The 17,536-nt window shown below is 36.1% G+C and overlaps 1 protein-coding gene across 3 annotated transcripts in view; it reads left to right on the top strand.

Annotated features, from left to right (window-relative positions):
- The first annotated feature begins 1,141 nt into the window (after positions 1-1,141).
- RAB3GAP1 (RAB3 GTPase activating protein catalytic subunit 1) overlaps positions 1,142-17,536 on the top strand; it is a 29,324-nt gene continuing 12,929 nt past the window's right edge. The window contains exons 1-14 of one of the 3 annotated variants that reach the window (XR_010066825.1): positions 1,142-1,221; positions 1,352-1,407; positions 4,169-4,244; positions 6,609-6,741; positions 7,439-7,517; positions 7,832-7,951; positions 8,212-8,377; positions 9,037-9,136; positions 10,973-11,054; positions 11,891-11,959; positions 12,975-13,048; positions 15,911-16,003; positions 16,858-17,024; positions 17,333-17,431. Coding sequence is in view for 2 of the 3 variants with exons in the window: in XM_063288704.1 (XP_063144774.1) it covers positions 1,177-1,221; positions 1,352-1,407; positions 4,169-4,244; positions 6,609-6,741; positions 7,439-7,517; positions 7,832-7,951; positions 8,212-8,377; positions 9,037-9,136; positions 10,973-11,054; positions 11,891-11,959; positions 12,975-13,048; positions 15,911-16,003; positions 16,858-17,024; positions 17,333-17,431 (1,359 nt within the window). In the remaining variant the exon portion in view is untranslated. The remainder of the gene's footprint in view (positions 1,222-1,351; positions 1,408-4,168; positions 4,245-6,608; positions 6,742-7,438; positions 7,518-7,831; positions 7,952-8,211; positions 8,378-9,036; positions 9,137-10,972; positions 11,055-11,890; positions 11,960-12,974; positions 13,049-15,910; positions 16,004-16,857; positions 17,025-17,332; positions 17,432-17,536) is intronic. The other 2 variants (XM_063288704.1, XM_063288705.1) reach the window with 2 other exon arrangements.

Raw genomic sequence — 17,536 nt, 5'->3', positions numbered from 1 at the left:
TCTTACACACAAATCTCTTAAATGATCTGTAAGTCATGTTTTCTGACTGAATTTGTGACTTGTGGCTTCAACCTTTGAAATCTGAAAGCATGATATCAGCCACCTTAGTGCTTAATTCTTTTCTATGATCCACCCAACAGAAATGAGCTGAACATGTAGTCTTCTTCCCCCTTTTCTATTTTTCTAGATTTTACCATTCAGAACCTTGGCTCTGCTCACTGTATGATCTCCAAGTGCTAGGTTTAATACTTACTCTGCCATTGCCAAGATCTTATCTTTCAGAATCACAGTATATAATCTCAGTCCTATGATCTTTGGTGGCTGATTTTTTTTTGGTTAATGTTACTTAATCTCTTTAATTCTACTCTCTACAATTTATATTTTAATTGCGCCCCATGAGCCTCTTTAAAATGTTAACTTCCTAGACTTGGCTGATTCCCTGCTATTCAAGATCTGGATTGGGTAATGCAAGTGAGAGCTGCATTCATAGTGAGCAGATACATGTAGCTGGTACATACATCCAGCATGGCTTTTGTTCACTTAGGTGTTGCTCAGAAATAATTAAAAAGAACCTTAAAAAGAAACCTACTGCATTGAACTTCTGTATGATTAGAGACCACTTCTTCAAGTACAGAAGTAACATAGAGAAAAATATAAAGTCAAGAACCTAGTCTCTATTGCTTCAGCATCAGGGCTCAACTCCATCCTTCGACATATAAATTCCTAATATGACTTAAAGCCAGCCACACTACCTCAGAGATTTTGTGAAATATCGGTGCAGAGGAAACGATGTACCCTGCCTTAAATTCTTAAAGGATTGAGGATTATGTCATACAGGCCGGAGAGCTTTCTTTTTGACGTGCCCTCTCAGTTCCCCCAAACAATCGATTTGCTAATCTTTGCAACAATAAACTAAAATTAGCGACACCCTTGAATGGAGCGTGACTCCGTGACCACATCAGTATAGCTTTCCTGCCAACACAAAACGGACCGCCCGGCCTATTTCCACAGCCCCTTATTCCCATGCTAACCAGACGCCACCCGCTCGGCGACTCAGCAACAACGAAAGAAGGGAAGACAAGCCCACAGCCGCTCCCTCCACCCAGGGAGCGCGACTCCCTCCCCCTCCTCCGCCGTTCTGCCACGAACCGCGCCGCGGGTTCTCTCATTCCCGTCATGCCTTTCCGGAGGTTGCTTCTCAAGATGGCGGCCGACAGTGAGGTGCGTTCGCTGGTTGAGTTCCCTCCTTTCGGGCTAGTGAGAAACTGGCGCCGCGGCGCTGGTGCCTTTAACCCTCTTCTTTTACCGCCTGGTGCCTCACTTCCTGCCTTCTTCTTTTCTTTTTCCATAGCCGGAGTCCGAAGTGTTCGAGATTACAGATTTCACCACCGCCTCCGAGTGGGAGAGGTAGGTGCCTCACCTTCCCGGGCTGTCCCTTTTTTCCTCCAACCCCTCTTATCTGCCTTGGTATTGATGCAGTTATGTTTACGGCCCCCTCACGCCTGTTGCCCTTCCCGTGACTTTCCTCTCCGCAGTTTTCGTCTGGCATCTGTTCTGGATTTTAATTTTCGCACCTAGAATGCCTTGTGGCTCTAGGAAGGGCATTTGGTTCCTAGTAGACAGATAACTTGCGAAAGCGTTTGCTTGGAGTGTAGCATTGCTGACAGTGATTGGTCACGTAGGAGTTCCCCTTCTGCTCCTCTCCTCCAAAGAGCAAAACTTGATAGGGCATTCTGATACTTGCCAGGTAGGTGAACCCAGATTGTGTCCCCGAACTCTCTTTTCTGTTTAGAGCCCCTGGTCTTTCAGGAATACATATAAACATCTGCAGATCGATTAAATATAAATTTACTTAATATTTGGCATGTGAAAAAGTTTCCAGGCTTCTGTTGCTGGCTATTATTTGGTAAGTCAGCTGTGGTAAGGATATCTTTTGTGCTGGGTGAACTTCACAAAAGATAAGGAAGACAAATATAAGAAAATGCTTGGAAAGCGTGTAAAATAAATACTAATAAAATGTCTGTAACAAAGTTGTATGTAATATTTATTTATTATTCACCTTTCTAAGGTCGCCAAACTTGTCAATTTTGGATAGTGTATAGAATGAAAAACAAAAGTATACAGCGGTGGCTGTCATCATGGGCTGTATAGCCTTCCTGGGGCCATGCCTCATTTCTAGGGGGCCACAGTAAGTTTCTGAGACAGCCATCCAAACTTAACTGTGGAGTATATGATCAGTTTGTCATGATCTTCGCATCTTGTTCTTGGTGGTAATTCATTGTCTGCATAGAATCAATCATTTTTGTTAGCTGCTACAAATACTTTCCCTTTATATGATACAGTTTAGATTAATATACGGTTCAGATGGAAAAGTACCTTTTTCCAGCTAATAGTGACTATGAGAGTCGTCACAGAGATAAAAGAGGCCATGAGCAAAAAAGGCTGAGAACCTCTGCTGTAGAGCAACAAGGAAAAAGGCATTAGGGCTGTTTGAATCTCGGGAGGAGGAAGGCTGCTGTTTCACTGGGCCAGCACTGTGTCAGAGAAGATTCCCTTCCTGGGTTCCATCAGGTGCCATTGCTTAATGGATGGGACCCAGAGTGTATTAACTTCGTCTGATGTGACAGGGTATAAGTATGAGTTATCTCTATTAATTGCAAAAGTGTTTCAATTAATAGTTTCTATTTCAGAACCTATTTCAGCATTTATGGAAGGAAGCTCTGAAGTTATTGTGCTATATTAAGCAGAAATGGGATAATATTTAGCTATGACCTGTTACTGTGTGGTCTATCAGTGTATGAGTAAACCTCAAAGAGAAGAAGTTAAACTTTTTATGTAGTATAATGTAATTTACTTTTATAATCTAATTAAATTAAGTAAGAATTATGTGTTTCAGCTACTGTCAGTATTTATTAGAAATAGTCATCTGTTAATTCTGAGTATGCTTTCTTAGAAGTAAATTCTATTGCATTCAGTAGATCATACTTTCTACTGTGTTTATAGGATAAATTAATCAAGTTGGCATCTCATATTTTGTGTAGCCCTATTGCCATGCATTTTTTCAGAACATTTGTTTTTGTTCAAGACTGTCTAGACTAGGTACACAGGAAGATTTGCATATTAATTAAATTTAAAATGGGAAATGAACAGGGCAAGGTGCTAACATTCAACCGCTATGTTACCATACATGTTATGACTAAGCTTTATTAGTTCTTTCCATCAGATCAAGCTGTGATCTTTAACAAATGTCATAAGACAGTGATGAAGTAGATGAAAGTGAATATTAACATTTCAGATGAATCAGAGGAGACGATAGCTATGGAGCTTGCAAAATCTGCCCAGCAGTTTTGCTAAGATGAATATGAAGGATCTTCTGTTGATGAATTCATATGATTGTTAGGATCAGATTCACCATTTCACAGTATTCCTTGGGTCAGCATTGCTTTTGGCTTCTGAGTTTATTAACATGTATTGATGTTCTAGTTGTGCCTGTGTCTGGAATTATAATTCAGGATAATGACATTTACTTTTGAACCTTTATGTGATATTGCCCTGATTGTGTTTGATTGTTCAGTATATTCTTTCTGTAAATTATATCTGCCTGTTAAGCCGTTTTTCTGAATATGATCAGTTGTGGAACTAAATGGGACTTTTGCTGTGGTGATTCCTGTTTTTTGGAACCCCTCTCATTTACAGTTCAATAAGCATATTTTTTCATACTTTTTGGAGGAAGCTAAAAATGTAACTTTTTCTTCGTATTTTCATTATAGTCACTGGCTATTTTGACTGCTCTTTAGCTCAACTTTTTTGGTCTTGTTTTTTTTTTTTGCTTTTGTTTTTCTTTAAATGCTTTGTGTTTCACTTCTGGTATTTATTTTTAATTTTCTATAATTATGAATTATTCAAAATTATTTTATGTAAATTAGTTTGAAAGATACTAGGTCTGATATAAGGTACTGTATAACAATTTTATCCCGTTGTCTTGATCTTTTTGTGACGTTTCTCCCCCCCCCCCATTTGATAGGTGTTGTTTTAAGCTTTGGTAAAATTGTGTTAAAATATTAATTTTATTTTATATTCAGCAAAAAGGAAAGTATTTTGTTGAATTGTATTTATTTTTAGGAATATGGATTATAATATTAATGTTTTTCCAACATTTTCTCATTAGATTTATTTCCAGAGTTGAAGAAGTTTTGAATGACTGGAAACTTATTAATATTTCTTCAGGCAAACCTGTACAAAAGGTAAGAATGTATGCTTCTGAATTATTTAGAGGCCAATGTAAACATAAGACAAAGTAAGTCAAGATGAGTCAGTGTGTGAAAATTCAGTGTGGCCTTCATTTAAATTATCAAAATCATTTAAATTGCTAGCCAGGGAGACACAGATTAATTATTTAATTATTTAAATATTTAAATATATTCAATAGTCAGGAAGATTCTATGATCATTTCTAGTAAAAGGGCACTGTTGTTTGATATTATCTGAATATATTATTTACTACTGAGTGATATAGATGTCACATTTACAAGGTACATGCCATATAAAGCAATTATTTCATCAGGTTTTTTTCAGATTCATTTTATTACCACAAATGGAATGCTATTCTTAAGTGTCAAGCAAGCAAATGCATACTTGTGAAGTCATTAGGAGCTGAATCAGCTCTAGTTCAACTAATTGTTCTGGATGTTTAGAGGAGTTATACAAGGAGACCGATCATCATCAGCTTTTAAATTGTATTAATAATCTTGTTTGTTATACATAGCTTTCTTCAGACACAAATAGTACAGAATAGATTATTTTTATCTAACAAAATATAAGTACATATACATTTGTATTTACTGTATTAGTTATAAATGTTTCTTAAAATTTAAAACACAAATTTTAGCCAATTCACCACAAGAAACTTAAAATATTGATGGTGAATCTAGTTTTCATGTGTATCTTCCTCTTTATTTAGAGTTTGTAAAGAAACATATCCTACTCTGTCATTCCCAATTTTTTTTAAAACATTGAATGTATTACTCTCAAGAAAGAAAACATTCTTTCTATACCAGCAGAAGAAGCTACTGCTGTTAAAAATTGGGTTACTACTGTGTTGATTTCTGAATCTATGGTTTAAGTGATATCTTCCAGCTCAGTGATGTGACTTTCTTTAAAATGTCATCAGCAAAGTGCATGTTTGCCACTTCTTGTAAACATTTAGCAATGTCCGTTTGTCCTTTTATAAAGGGAATTCTCTCTGCTGATGTAGAAGTAGATATGATGGAATAATTGTGGACATTATTTCTCCATCAAGACTCAGGGTAACAATTTCTCCCTGGATTATTTACACATTTCTCAGTTTCCTCTTTATATATTTTATCCAAGAACTTCTGTGTCATATCTGCGCTAATGGGTAGGATGTAATGTAGTAAAATTTACTAAGTTATGTTGATGAAGTATCAAAACAGGAGAAAATTTTCCTTAAATAAGTTCTTTCAATTGTCTCTTGCTATATTCTACAGATTTTCCTTATTTCATTATATAGACATATTTTTGCAATATTTGTTCTTTTTCAAGCTATTGTAAAATACAGATTCTTTAAGACATACTTGAGGTGGCTGGAACACTGCTGGCAGATAAATCTGAAATAGTAGGAGCTGCTAATGACATTGAAGGTGGTACAGGTGGATACCCATCAGAATCTTGTATTGAGGAGTAATCTAACTAAACCAAATAATTCAAAGGAGTTAGTCTACCTGCTGCTTTTTTTTTAGTATTCCTGAGTTCGTGGCATAATAAAAATGGAATAGTTAAATGAATGTATTTGTTTTGTTTAGCATTATGTAGTAATAATATTTTTGTTCAAATAATAGTAATTTGAAAATCCCATGTAAAATTTTTAACAGGGAAGACAGTCCCTAAGAAAAAAGAAAATAATTATATTAAAATATTTACTAATATGAAGGTCCTCATATTCAAAGCAAGTACAGTTATCCCAGTGATGCTTAATTTGAGCAACCATATCTTACATTTCTTGGCTGCATCACTATGTGTGTTTCTTTGTCTTTGGCATTTAGTTTCATTTTTGCAAATTAGAAAAAAGAGATTCTACAGAAACAGATAATGCTATTGAGACTGCAGGAATATGTTCAACTTGTTATGTTTCATTTTCAGTCCCTCTCTCCTTCCTCTTGCTTTTATATCCAGACTGCTCTTCCCTTGTCTATTAAATCACTTCAGATTCTCTGTTTAATATTTTTTTGTCTTTAGACTTTTATAGGGAGATTAGTTGCCAGAATTTTAAAATTTGTATTTCATCTCCATGGTAGTAAGGACAATAGAATATGATTATATTTGTTCATTATGTCTTTGAGCTGTGATCATTTTTATGAAACATTTTAATAAAAGATTTTTATTTTTAAAATAATTGATATATGTCTACTTTGATTCAAAAGCAAACAAATAAGAGTATTAATCAGATTTTTATACAATTAAATATATTTATAATAAATAAATGCTTTATTGGAGGAGCAGTCGAATTTTACTGTTGTGTTTCCTATGAAATGTGCATTAAAAAGTATTGCAGATCATTTTTCTGATCACATAATTATGTCTGATATGTAGGGTGTATATACCACTGAAACATGGGAAGAGAAATCTGATGAAATTGCTTTTGCTGATTTTCGATTCTCAGTGACACATCATTATCTAGTCCAAAAATCAAGTGATAAGAATGGAAAAGATGACTTAGTAGAAGGTGGGTAATTTTCAAGTGCTCAAATAATCTTCAGTTCATAGCATTTCCTTTTTTTTACTTATAGGCAATGTCATACTTTGTAACAAATTACATATTTTATAGCTTGCTCGTTATTAGAGGAGGTTACAGCTTATGACAACTTTTTTTAAAAGAATGTATTGATTTCCATTTTCATTGGACCTGTTAAAGAGATGAATATATAGGTTCATAAGGGCTGATTTGGTGTAGTTTGGTGCCAGTTTGATGTAGCAGTTAAGGCATCAGGCTAGAAACTGGGGGACTGTGAGTTATAGTTCCGTCTTAGGCAAAAACCAGCTGGGTGATCTTGGGCTAGTCACACTCTTTTAGCCCCAGGAAGCAGGCAAGGGCAAATCACTTCTGAAATCTTGCCAAGAAAACTGCAGGGACTTGTCCAGGAAGTTGCCGTAAGTCAAGACTGACTTGAAGGCACCAGAACAAAACAAGGGCTAACATGCTTATTTTTTTATTATTCAGTAGTCGTGAACATGTATTTAACAGGAAAACTAGTATTCAGAATTGTAAAAGAATTAAATTGATTAATTTTTTATATAATTTAATTAAAATTTTGATTTAATTTGATTACAAATCAATTTATCTACCTTGACTTCTTAATCTAAACCTTTTTTCTGGTTGAAACCTTGAAGACTTAATGGTTTCATCTTTAATGGTTTAACAGATGCTCTTCCTGTGGCTATGCAAGATCTTCTATGCATGAACAATGATTTCCCTCCTAGAGCTCACTGTCTAGTAAGATGGTATGTCTATTATTTAAAATCTTACATTTAATTTTTTTTAAGAAATTAATTATAAGGCTTTTTTCTTATGGTTAAATAATACATTTCATAGTGTAATTAGTTTATTTATGTCATGAAATGGCAAGATATCAAAAAGAATATTGCTCCTAAAATAGTGGTTTTGTTTGATGTTAGATGATGTTAGATAAATCTTTAGGGGAGCTTAGCAGAGAGACCATTGCTTTAATATTTAATTAATAATGAAAGATACAGATTGCATGTTAAGCTATTAATTTTTGTAATCTACCTTTAATAAAATATTTCTTTTGTTCTAGGTATGGCTTGCGTGAATTTGTAGTTATTGCACCAGCAGCAAATAATGAGGCAGTTCTTAGTGAATCCAAATGTAATCTCCTTCTAAGTTCAGTTTCTATTGCATTGGGCAACACAGGCTGGTAAGTAAAGTTTTATAACCATGCATTTAGCTGTTGTAACAGAGTAGATGCACATGAAGAGCCTTCTTCTACTAGCTTGCAGAAACAAGACAAAATGCTAAGGACAAGGAAAAATAGAAATTATATAAAGTTGCTTCTTTCCTGAGTTTTCAGTGTGGTTCTTCTCCCCTCCCCCCAAATTCTACATTGGTGATTTTAATCAGTCTCCTCCTCCAAGAATATGATCATCTTTGTTTTAAAACATTTTCAATATTTTTCAGCCAGGTGCCAGTATTTGTGCAAATTCATCACAAATGGCGGAAAATGTATGTTGGGGAGTGTCAGGGTCCTGGAGTCAGAACTGACTTTGAAATGGTTCATCTCCGCAAAGTGCCCAGTCAGTATAGCCACTTATCTGGATTGTTGGACATCTTCAAATCTAAGATCGTGAGTATAGTTTGTGTATGCACACAGTAGGTGCACGAAGATGCCAAAAATGGTCATCACAAAAGTAGCAAGTGCAGTAACTCTTACATACATGCTATGTTGAAGAGGCCAAATTAGGTGAAGTTATTCATGAATTCTGTGAAGATTAAAGCTTTCTGCAGATTGGGCTATATCATGTATTGTACATGTAATTTATTCAGACTTTAGTTTTTCTTAGTTTTTCTTCCCTCTCTTTTCAATCTGATTAAATATGAACATTACAAATGGGGAAGGGTTTCAAAATCTAAAGTTCCGCCTTTTCACTGGTATAGATGTACAGAACAATTAAGATGACTTGCTTTGTTCTCTGTCGTATGTTCAGTGCCCGGGGAAGGTGTTTCATCTTACAAAATATGTCATTTCAAATATAATGCTGTTGAGTGGTAGGCAAACACTGAGCACCTCAAGGGATACATTTTGTGTGAACCAGTCTTAGTTTGAACTTCAAAGTGGTTCAGAAGGACATTGGTAGAATTTAGCTGATTGCAAAAAGTATTCATATACAATATTGAAAATCTATCCTTCAGAGATATTTTCTGATATATTATCTAGGTTAAAACAAAAGATGCCTGTTTTGGTCCTCACATTTTCATAATTATTCTTACTGGTATGTTTTCCAGGGCTGCCCTTTAACCCCATTACCTCCAATTAATATAAGTATTAGGCTTACATATGTGCTTCAAGACTGGCAGCAATATTTCTGGCCTCAGCAACCTCCAGGTAGGAAACTGATTTGTTTGTATTATAATTTCATTTTTTGAAATTTAGTGCAAAAGTAGATCAGAACCAAAGAACCATGCAAAAAGAATTCTTTTCCTCTTTCCCCTCTTTTAATTTATTTGCCCTATAATAAGTAAAGCTTAACATACGTTAAATATTATGTGACAGCTGCTTTGAGGGTAGGGTGAGAAAAATGTCTTTTGTTCCCCACTGTGAACACAATAGCAAAGAATAATTTTATTTTGTCATTATTTTTTGTAGTTTTGATCATTAGAAAAAAAAGTTTAAAATATAAAATAGAATCCAAATGTCAGTGTTGGAATTATGATAACTATGCCACACATAAAAGAATTTCACAGCAATAGAACTATTCTTAAAGTTAATAATGTCCTTCTCTTGATAGTAAATAAGAAGAAGGTCTTGCCTTCTAAGAGTATCTCATTACCTGCTGTATCATACGATATAAATTCTCAAGGTGAACACTGTTAATAGCTTTCCATCTTGCTGGTGGGTTGTCTGGCTGCTGCAAATCTCTCTTAAGTTTCTGTAGAATAAATGGGTTGTTAGAACCAAGTTCATCACAGGGTCCACATTCTTTGACATACAACCATGCCATACCTGATCTAGGTAAAGGTAAAGGTTTCCCTCGACGTAAAGTCCAGTCATATCCGACTCTATGGGGTGGTGCTCATCTCCGTTTCTAAGCCTTAGAGCCGGCGTTGTCATAGACACTTCCGGGTCATGTGGCCAGCATGACGACACGGAACGCCATTACCTTCCCGCCGAAGCGGTACCTATTGATCTACTCACATTTGCATGTTTTCGAACTGCTAGGTGAGCAGGAGCTGGGACGAGCAACGGGAGCTCACCCCGCCGCGCAGTTTCGAACCGCCGACCTTCCGATCGGCAGCTCAGCGGTTTAACCCGCAGCGCCACCGCGTCCCTGACCTACCTCTGTCTATACCTGACCTACCTCTGTCTATATTCTGCAGAATTAGTTGAACTCTCAGTTGGTTGAAACCTTTGATGGACTGTATTTATATCCTGCTGTCAGCAACTTCCACAATAAACAATTTTAAACATTCATGGTAGGCATTAAAAAACTCAACAATAAAAAGTAACAGCCCAAGGAAAGCTGAAGAATTCAGCCTTCCCTGACCTGGGTGACTCCAGGTTTATGGTCTTCAACTTCCAGAATTTTCAGCTGGGGAATTCTAGGGGTTGAAGTCCACACATCGGAAAGTTTGGGAAAATATTTTGGACTGTGTCCTGACAAGGATTTTTACTGATTGTCTCTGTTGTGTTGGATTCATGTAAAGGAAACATTTTAGGCTTTTCTTCTGAGTATTAATAAGTGAGCTTGATTTGCACGTTATAGGTGCTTCCCCATCACATGTTTGCACCGGCTCCTATATGGCTTGGTTCAGGTGAAGTGGGCTGATGCCTTTTTTGTGTGAACCAGTGCCACTCCAAACTAGCCATTCATAAATAGCGGCATTCAGGCCCCTCAGATAAGTTTTTAGCCATGTGTCATTTATATCTTCTGTATTATTATCTTACATGAAAAACAATAGCTTACATAAAATCAAGTCTTCATCCATTATTACATTAGCAGGCTACCAAAATTTTGTCTTCCTTCACCCTACTGTCCCTACTAAAATGTGAGGCAGACACTAAGGGGAAGATTACATTTTTGTTTCTAAGATGCTTAAACTGGTTTGTTGTGGCAGTATCACCCTTTTGTTCAGATGGTAGGAATTAGCATGTTAAAATATTTAATGTTGAATAATGTTCCAAAATACTTATATAATATATAACTATATGTTTTGCCAATAGATATAGATGCTTTAGTTGGAGGTGAAGTAGGAGGTCTAGAATTTGGAAAGTTACCATTTGGTGCCTGTGAGGATCCTATTAGGTAAGAGTATTTTTTTTATTTCAGAAGTCTTTTTTTCAATAGAACTGTTGCTTACATAACTATATTGTATAACATAATGTGGTTAATAAGTCTCCGAATATGTAATTGCTATCCATGAATTAAAATTACCAGATCTATTTCTTCTGTAAATGTTGTACCTGACTGCAAATTCACTATTAGAAAACACAATAAAACAATACTATTACGGTAATGAATAAATTCTCCTTTAAACATTATGCAGTGAGCAGTAAGAAAATATTGGGTCCCATCTGCATATTTTAAGGAGTAAATACTGATATATGTGAGATAGTAGATTTGGATTTCCATAGGCAGTTAAAAACTGCATTGTAAGCAGCCATTTGTTTACCTTTACTATAGCCAATGGGAATATCCCTTTTCTGCAGTTCAGTCATTGCAGAGGTGGGCAATCTTTTGGTAGTAAGGACCATACTTAATAATTAGGGGGCATGACAGGTGGGTGCAGCTATGTCACACACATAAGTGATGCCTGAATTTTGGTTCCTCCCCCACAAAGTTTGGGAGGTTTTTTTCAGTTTCTTGTGGGTTTTTCTCTCCCTTTTTTTTCCCCCAAGTGATTCTAAGTGTGGTTTAGGCCTACATATAATTCTTTCACAAAATGATGCAAAATCATATCTTCAATTTCACGTAATTTTTGCTCATTGAATAGTTTTGGTCTTGAGAAACCTTCTCCTGCACTATTAGGACTTTCCTCATCAGTAACTTCCTACTTGTGCAAGTTTAAGTTTGGATCCATGCTAATACCTGTTCTGTTATAATTTCAAAACTGCTTACAAAAGTAATACTTCTACTTCCAGTGAACTCCATTTAGCAGCTACTTGGCCTCATTTAACAGAGGGTATAATTGTGGACAACGATGTTTATTCGTAAGTACATTCTTTTCTGTTTGATTAGGTTTTATAGTTCAGAATTTCAGAACTCTATTTTAATCAGACTTCTCCATTTGCCTTAGAATAAATCTAATTAAAATTGTATTTAATTAAGTTTTTCATATTTTAATTAAAAGGGCTTGCTGTAGAATGAACATTGTAGTAATGTTTGTAATAATATTAAGGTTGACTTTGCTAATGTGAAAATATATCTGTTTAACAATGGATGTAAAATCTATTTTGGATGAAATGCACTATGGATTAACATTTTTTTTAATGTGAACATTGATTCTGTTTGTGAAAGAAACTAATGGAAACAAAGTAGTAAACACTGATCATTGGTGATCCCACATCTGCTTAAAAACGTTGGTTGAAAGAGAATTTGCCATACTTCAAGGCAGTCTAGTCTTGAATAGCTCATACCAACCCTAAGTTCTTCCTAAACAGGAATTACTTTTCTTTTAAGAAAGTTTGGCAGTTTCAGAATTGAGTGCTGACTGCTTTTCAAGTAATTGTTCTAAAAAAATTGAGCTAGAATCACCAGAAAAGCAGCGCAGAGTGTGAGCCTCCCCATACCCTCGGATTAGGGAATGATTTCCAGGTGAGGCATCCCTGGAAGATAAATAGTGGCAGCAGGAACTACCAAACTGCTACCCTAAAAGAGATGGAGCAGGAATGAAGACCCAAAGGGCTTCTGGAAGTGGAGGTTTGGGACCTTCAGTCGACCACCCTGTGGGCCTTAGAAATCCACTATAGATAATTTGAATAATTAGCATAGGGAAGTTTTCAGAAAATACTCTAATGCAAAATTTTCCAGACAAACCATTGCAGTTATTAGATTGTAAAAACAACAACATTAGTCAAAAAAGTGAGAGTGGGCCTACCTAAAAGATGGGGAATGGGGTTAATTTTATTTTGTCACGGTATGTTAAAGATTGTTATCAAAACTCAGATTGCTTTTTTTCAGTGTTTTGGTGAAACAAAGTTAATAGATATTTTGGGTTTTTTAAAGAGACCTGGATCCTGTTCAAGCACCTCAGTGGTCTGTGAGAGTCAGAAAAGCTGATAATCCACAGTGTTTATTGAGTAAGCAGTCCAGAGCTTTATTCTGTCCTATGCTTTTTTTGTTTCAAATTATTACAGTAAGATGTGAAGTTGATATAGCATTATGTTTTTTATAAGAATTTTATTAAGTTTCAAGCAGAGATAAAAGCTACAGAAAAACAAAAACAAAAAAAACTACAGAAAAACGGGGAAAAAAGAAAAAAACTGTAGAAACACAAGAGAAAATTTTTCAAAATTACAAAAGAAGTGCCTTCTGACTTTTAACAGCAATGATATACAGCACTTTTCCATAATCAATTCCTTACTCTATATTAAACCAAAATCACGTTATTTCTATAAATCATTCCATTGGCACATTATAAAAATCACTAAATACAGTTGCTCCCTTCCCTTATATTAATAGAATGTGTGTGTGTGTGTGTGTGTGTACCTCCTAATCAACTCCCCCCCCAAAGATAACATTTAATTATTTCCTTCCTACTACTATTCTATACATTCCTGTCTACTATAATAAAGATCAAACTAAAAAACCATTGTACTTGGTAATACAACAGTTTTAATAATCTTAATCATGAAAGGTGAAAGGTCCCCTGTGCAAGCACCGAGTCATGTCTGACCCTTTGGGGGGATGCCGCTTTCGCGATGTTTTCTTGGCAGACTATAGAGCGGGGTGGTTTGCCATTGCCTTCCCCAGTCATCACCTTCCCCAGCAAGCTGGGTGCTCATTTTACTGACCTTGGAAGGATGGAAGGCTGAGTCGACCTGAGCCGGCTACCCGAAAATCCAGCTTCCGCTGGGATCGAACTCGGGTCATGGGGAGAGTTTTGATTGCATACTGCCACCTACCACTCTGTGCCACACGAGGCTTCAATCTTAATAATATTAAACCCAAAACCAAACATTTATTATTTTTTATTATAGCTTTAAAAACTTAATCCAAATCATTAAAGATAAATGAAATCAGCCAAACCCTAAAAGCAATCCAAATAAATATTCTCAAACCCTTATCCCACTTCAAAATAAACCAGAGCATTTACATGTCCCCACAATGTGCACAAAGCTTTTTTCTTACAGAAATCAAACAGCCCAACTGCCTCCCTCAAAAACTCCAACTTCTCTTCAGGAAACCTCCCATACATAATAACCCCTTCTTTTCCGTGGCATTCCATCAGAAAATCAATTTCACTTATGGCTTGCAACTTGTTCTCTCCTTTAATTTCTTCAACTCGACTATCCGATCTTCATCCAGCATTTCAACAGAAGTCCTGATCTCACTCTTAGAAGAGACATTTCTGTTGCTGTTAAATTCATCAGTTTCATCCACAACATCCCAAACAGATGACACATTTTAGACCTCACATTTTCCACAATGTCCTGAATGCCTTGCATAAAAACTTGGTAGGAATCAGAATCTGTTTAAAATCTTGGTGGAAGTCAGAGAAAGTCTGTTTAAAATCCTCCATGTCTCAAGCATTAGATTATGGCGCCACTTAGTAGCTTACCCAGCAAAAGTTGAAGATATGAAAGGATTCCGAAATGTGTTTACATAAGCGAAAGTGAGATATGCAGACAGTTCCTCAGGGAAAGTAGAAGCAGAAAACTGAAAGTCAAAACAGCCAATTCAATTTGTAGGAAAATGCTAATATCTTCAAGTTTAGTACAAAAATAGTAACAAGGAGACAATTATTTACTCTCAATCCTCCTTAATATTTGGACGGAAAACAAAGTCCAAAACTTAAAAAGAATTTTTTGAAAAACTGATCCCCAAAATAATGATAAGCACGAAGAGAACCAGCTTCTCCTTGCTGTAAAAGCCTCTGTTAGGGTATGCATACTTTAAAAAAATATAAATTGGGTGATTTAGAAATGGGGTGGCTGGTCTTAGTGTCCCTTTAAGGCTACAGCACGACTTGAAAATAGTGACATCCCAGCTGCTCTTACCAGTCGAGTGCAAATGCTGTTTGTGATCTTCTGGCTGCAAGCAGCTATCCAGAGGACAGACGGGGTGATGCCAGGTGTTTTCATTTTTCTGGAAAAACACTTCTGGGCTTCAGGAAAAACCTGCCTGAGCCCCCCAAAATTGCCACGTTGTCAGTTCTGCCCGCTGAGCCCACGAGCACAGCTGTTCAGTCCGCCATGTCCCCACTGGAAGTTGTGAAGTTGATATAGCACTATGTGACACTAAAAAGTTTGTGTAGGTTTTGTAGTAAAGAACAATCATGTTATAAAGAACAATCAAGAAAGCTCTCTAAACTTCAAAGAAGGCAATTTGCATCTTAATTTTAAATCTAAATGGGCCTGAAGATACTTTGTTTCAGGTCTTAAAATGGCATACCCAGTTGGTTCTTCATCCAACATTGGTCAATTTCATGCTTTCCAACTAAAATGTGGAATTTAGTGCTTATTAAAGCTGTGCAGTACAACCCTGAGAAAAATGCAGCTGTTATACTTTACGGTGTTGCAGAGGAGACAGATACGTTGTACGTAGTTGTATTCATAGTTAATTTTGAAACCCTAATTATATTAAAAATCTTAATGGTATTGGTACTATGTTTTTATATTTACGCTAGCATCTTAAACCCTAGTTACACTTATAAACTACTGGCATTATGGGATGGGTTTAATCTTAGTATTGAATGTAAATGTTGCTGGTTAATGATCAAAATAAAGGACTGACTGACAAAAGATGGATGTCCTTTGTGCTCTGAAGCATTTTTTCTAGATTAAATCTGAAATGCTGCAAGCCCTTGAGCTTATATGTACTGAAAGTATTGTAGAAGGGAATACTTTTTTCTACTAACTCCTAATGTTATTTATATGGAGTACACCATTGCGGAAAGCAGTAAATAATCTGCCTATCTGCATGAATATTCCCTCTTGCAGGTGATTTTGTTACTGAATTTTTCAAACTATGTCGTCGGAAAGAATCAACTGATGAGATTCTTGGAAGATCAGCTTTTGAAGAAGAAGGGAAAGGTAAAGTTTATAGTTTTTCTGAAACAATCAAAGATTGACACTTGGGTTTATGAAAACACTTAAGTGGCATTTAGTAAAACAATGAGTAACAGTTTATATGAGTTGGGTGAGAAACATGCCAATTCTTTAAAAAAAAATCCTTTCCTCAGAGTACAGGTGGTCCTTGTTTAACAACCACTCATTCAGTGACTGTTTGAACTTAAAGTGGCACTGAATGAGTAGTACTTACAACTGGTCCTTGTACTTAGGTTGGTTGCAGTGCGCCCGGCACCTGGATCATAGTTACAGCGTTGCAGTGTCCTGTGGTCACATGATCACCATTTGCAACCTTTGCTGGCTTCCTACAAGCAGTGTCAATGGGGAAGCCAGCAGGAGGTCACAAGTGGCAACCATGTTATGTTCTCGCTTAACGACCTGTGGTGACTTGCTTAACGTTGCACTTTACGACCACGTCGCTTAGCAATGGAAAATGCAGTCCCAATTACTGTCTTTAAGTGAGGACTAACTGTAATTTATTTTTGTATCTGTGTCCTCTTTCCATATTTATTTTGTTACGTATTTTTAAGCTTTCTATCAAGTAAGTTTGATCATTTTAATGTCATCTCTCTCCTTCACCTGGCCTCAAGTACTTGACAGGCATTTGCAGTTACTTTTTAAGGGTGAGTGTAACCTATTTCTGAATTAAGCAGCAGAGGGCATACTCAGATTCAGTAAACCAATTTTGTAGCTTTGTATCTTTCTGTCTTGCTAAAAATGATCTATAAGGCAGACAAGGAAAGATACTAAGGAAGTCAGATTAAAAATAAATAATATGAAATTGTCTTTTTTTTTGGCCAAATCTTGATATTTGATAGATGCTGATATAAGCCATGCTTTGTTGAGGCTCACAGAACCAGCACCAGTCCCAATCCATAAACTGTCAGTGACAAATATGGTTCACACTGCAAAGAAAAAAATTCGTAAGCACAGAGGCATAGATGAATCCCCTTTAAACAATGAAGTCCTTAATGCTATTCTCATGGTAAGTTATATTTAACGATGCTTTGTAAATTGTCTGAACCAAGAGTGGTTTTGGTGGCTTTTACTAGAACAATAAATCTGACCTTTCTCTGGAGAGAGTGATCTTCCAGTAGTTACACATACTCGCATCACATTAAAATTGGACTACTGCTAAATGTCTGGCATAAACTATTCTCTGTTTGGCCTTCTTCATAGCAGAAGAAATGAGAATTTAGGTGTTTAATAATCATGCTTCAGGGCAGTGTAATGGTAGCACCTAATGCCTGGGGGAAGAAATTGAAAATTGAAGCTATGTATTTTTCTCTTCAGTATTTATTCCCTGATGCTGCTGACAAATCAGCAGATGGATCTGAAGCTAGAACTAATACTTCAACAGGAAGCATTCCACCCCCAGATAATGAAGACTGTGTAAGTTCAAATACATATGTGAGAAACATGTACCAGATTTTAATTAGTTTTATTCAAATGAAAAACAAAATTCTGATTAGGATGACTTTTCAAAAGCACACACAT

This window comes from Candoia aspera, chromosome 1, assembly GCF_035149785.1.
Source record: "Candoia aspera isolate rCanAsp1 chromosome 1, rCanAsp1.hap2, whole genome shotgun sequence".
Classification (NCBI taxonomy): Eukaryota; Metazoa; Chordata; class Lepidosauria; order Squamata; family Boidae; genus Candoia; species Candoia aspera.
This window is presented reverse-complemented; position numbering and strand designations above follow the sequence as displayed.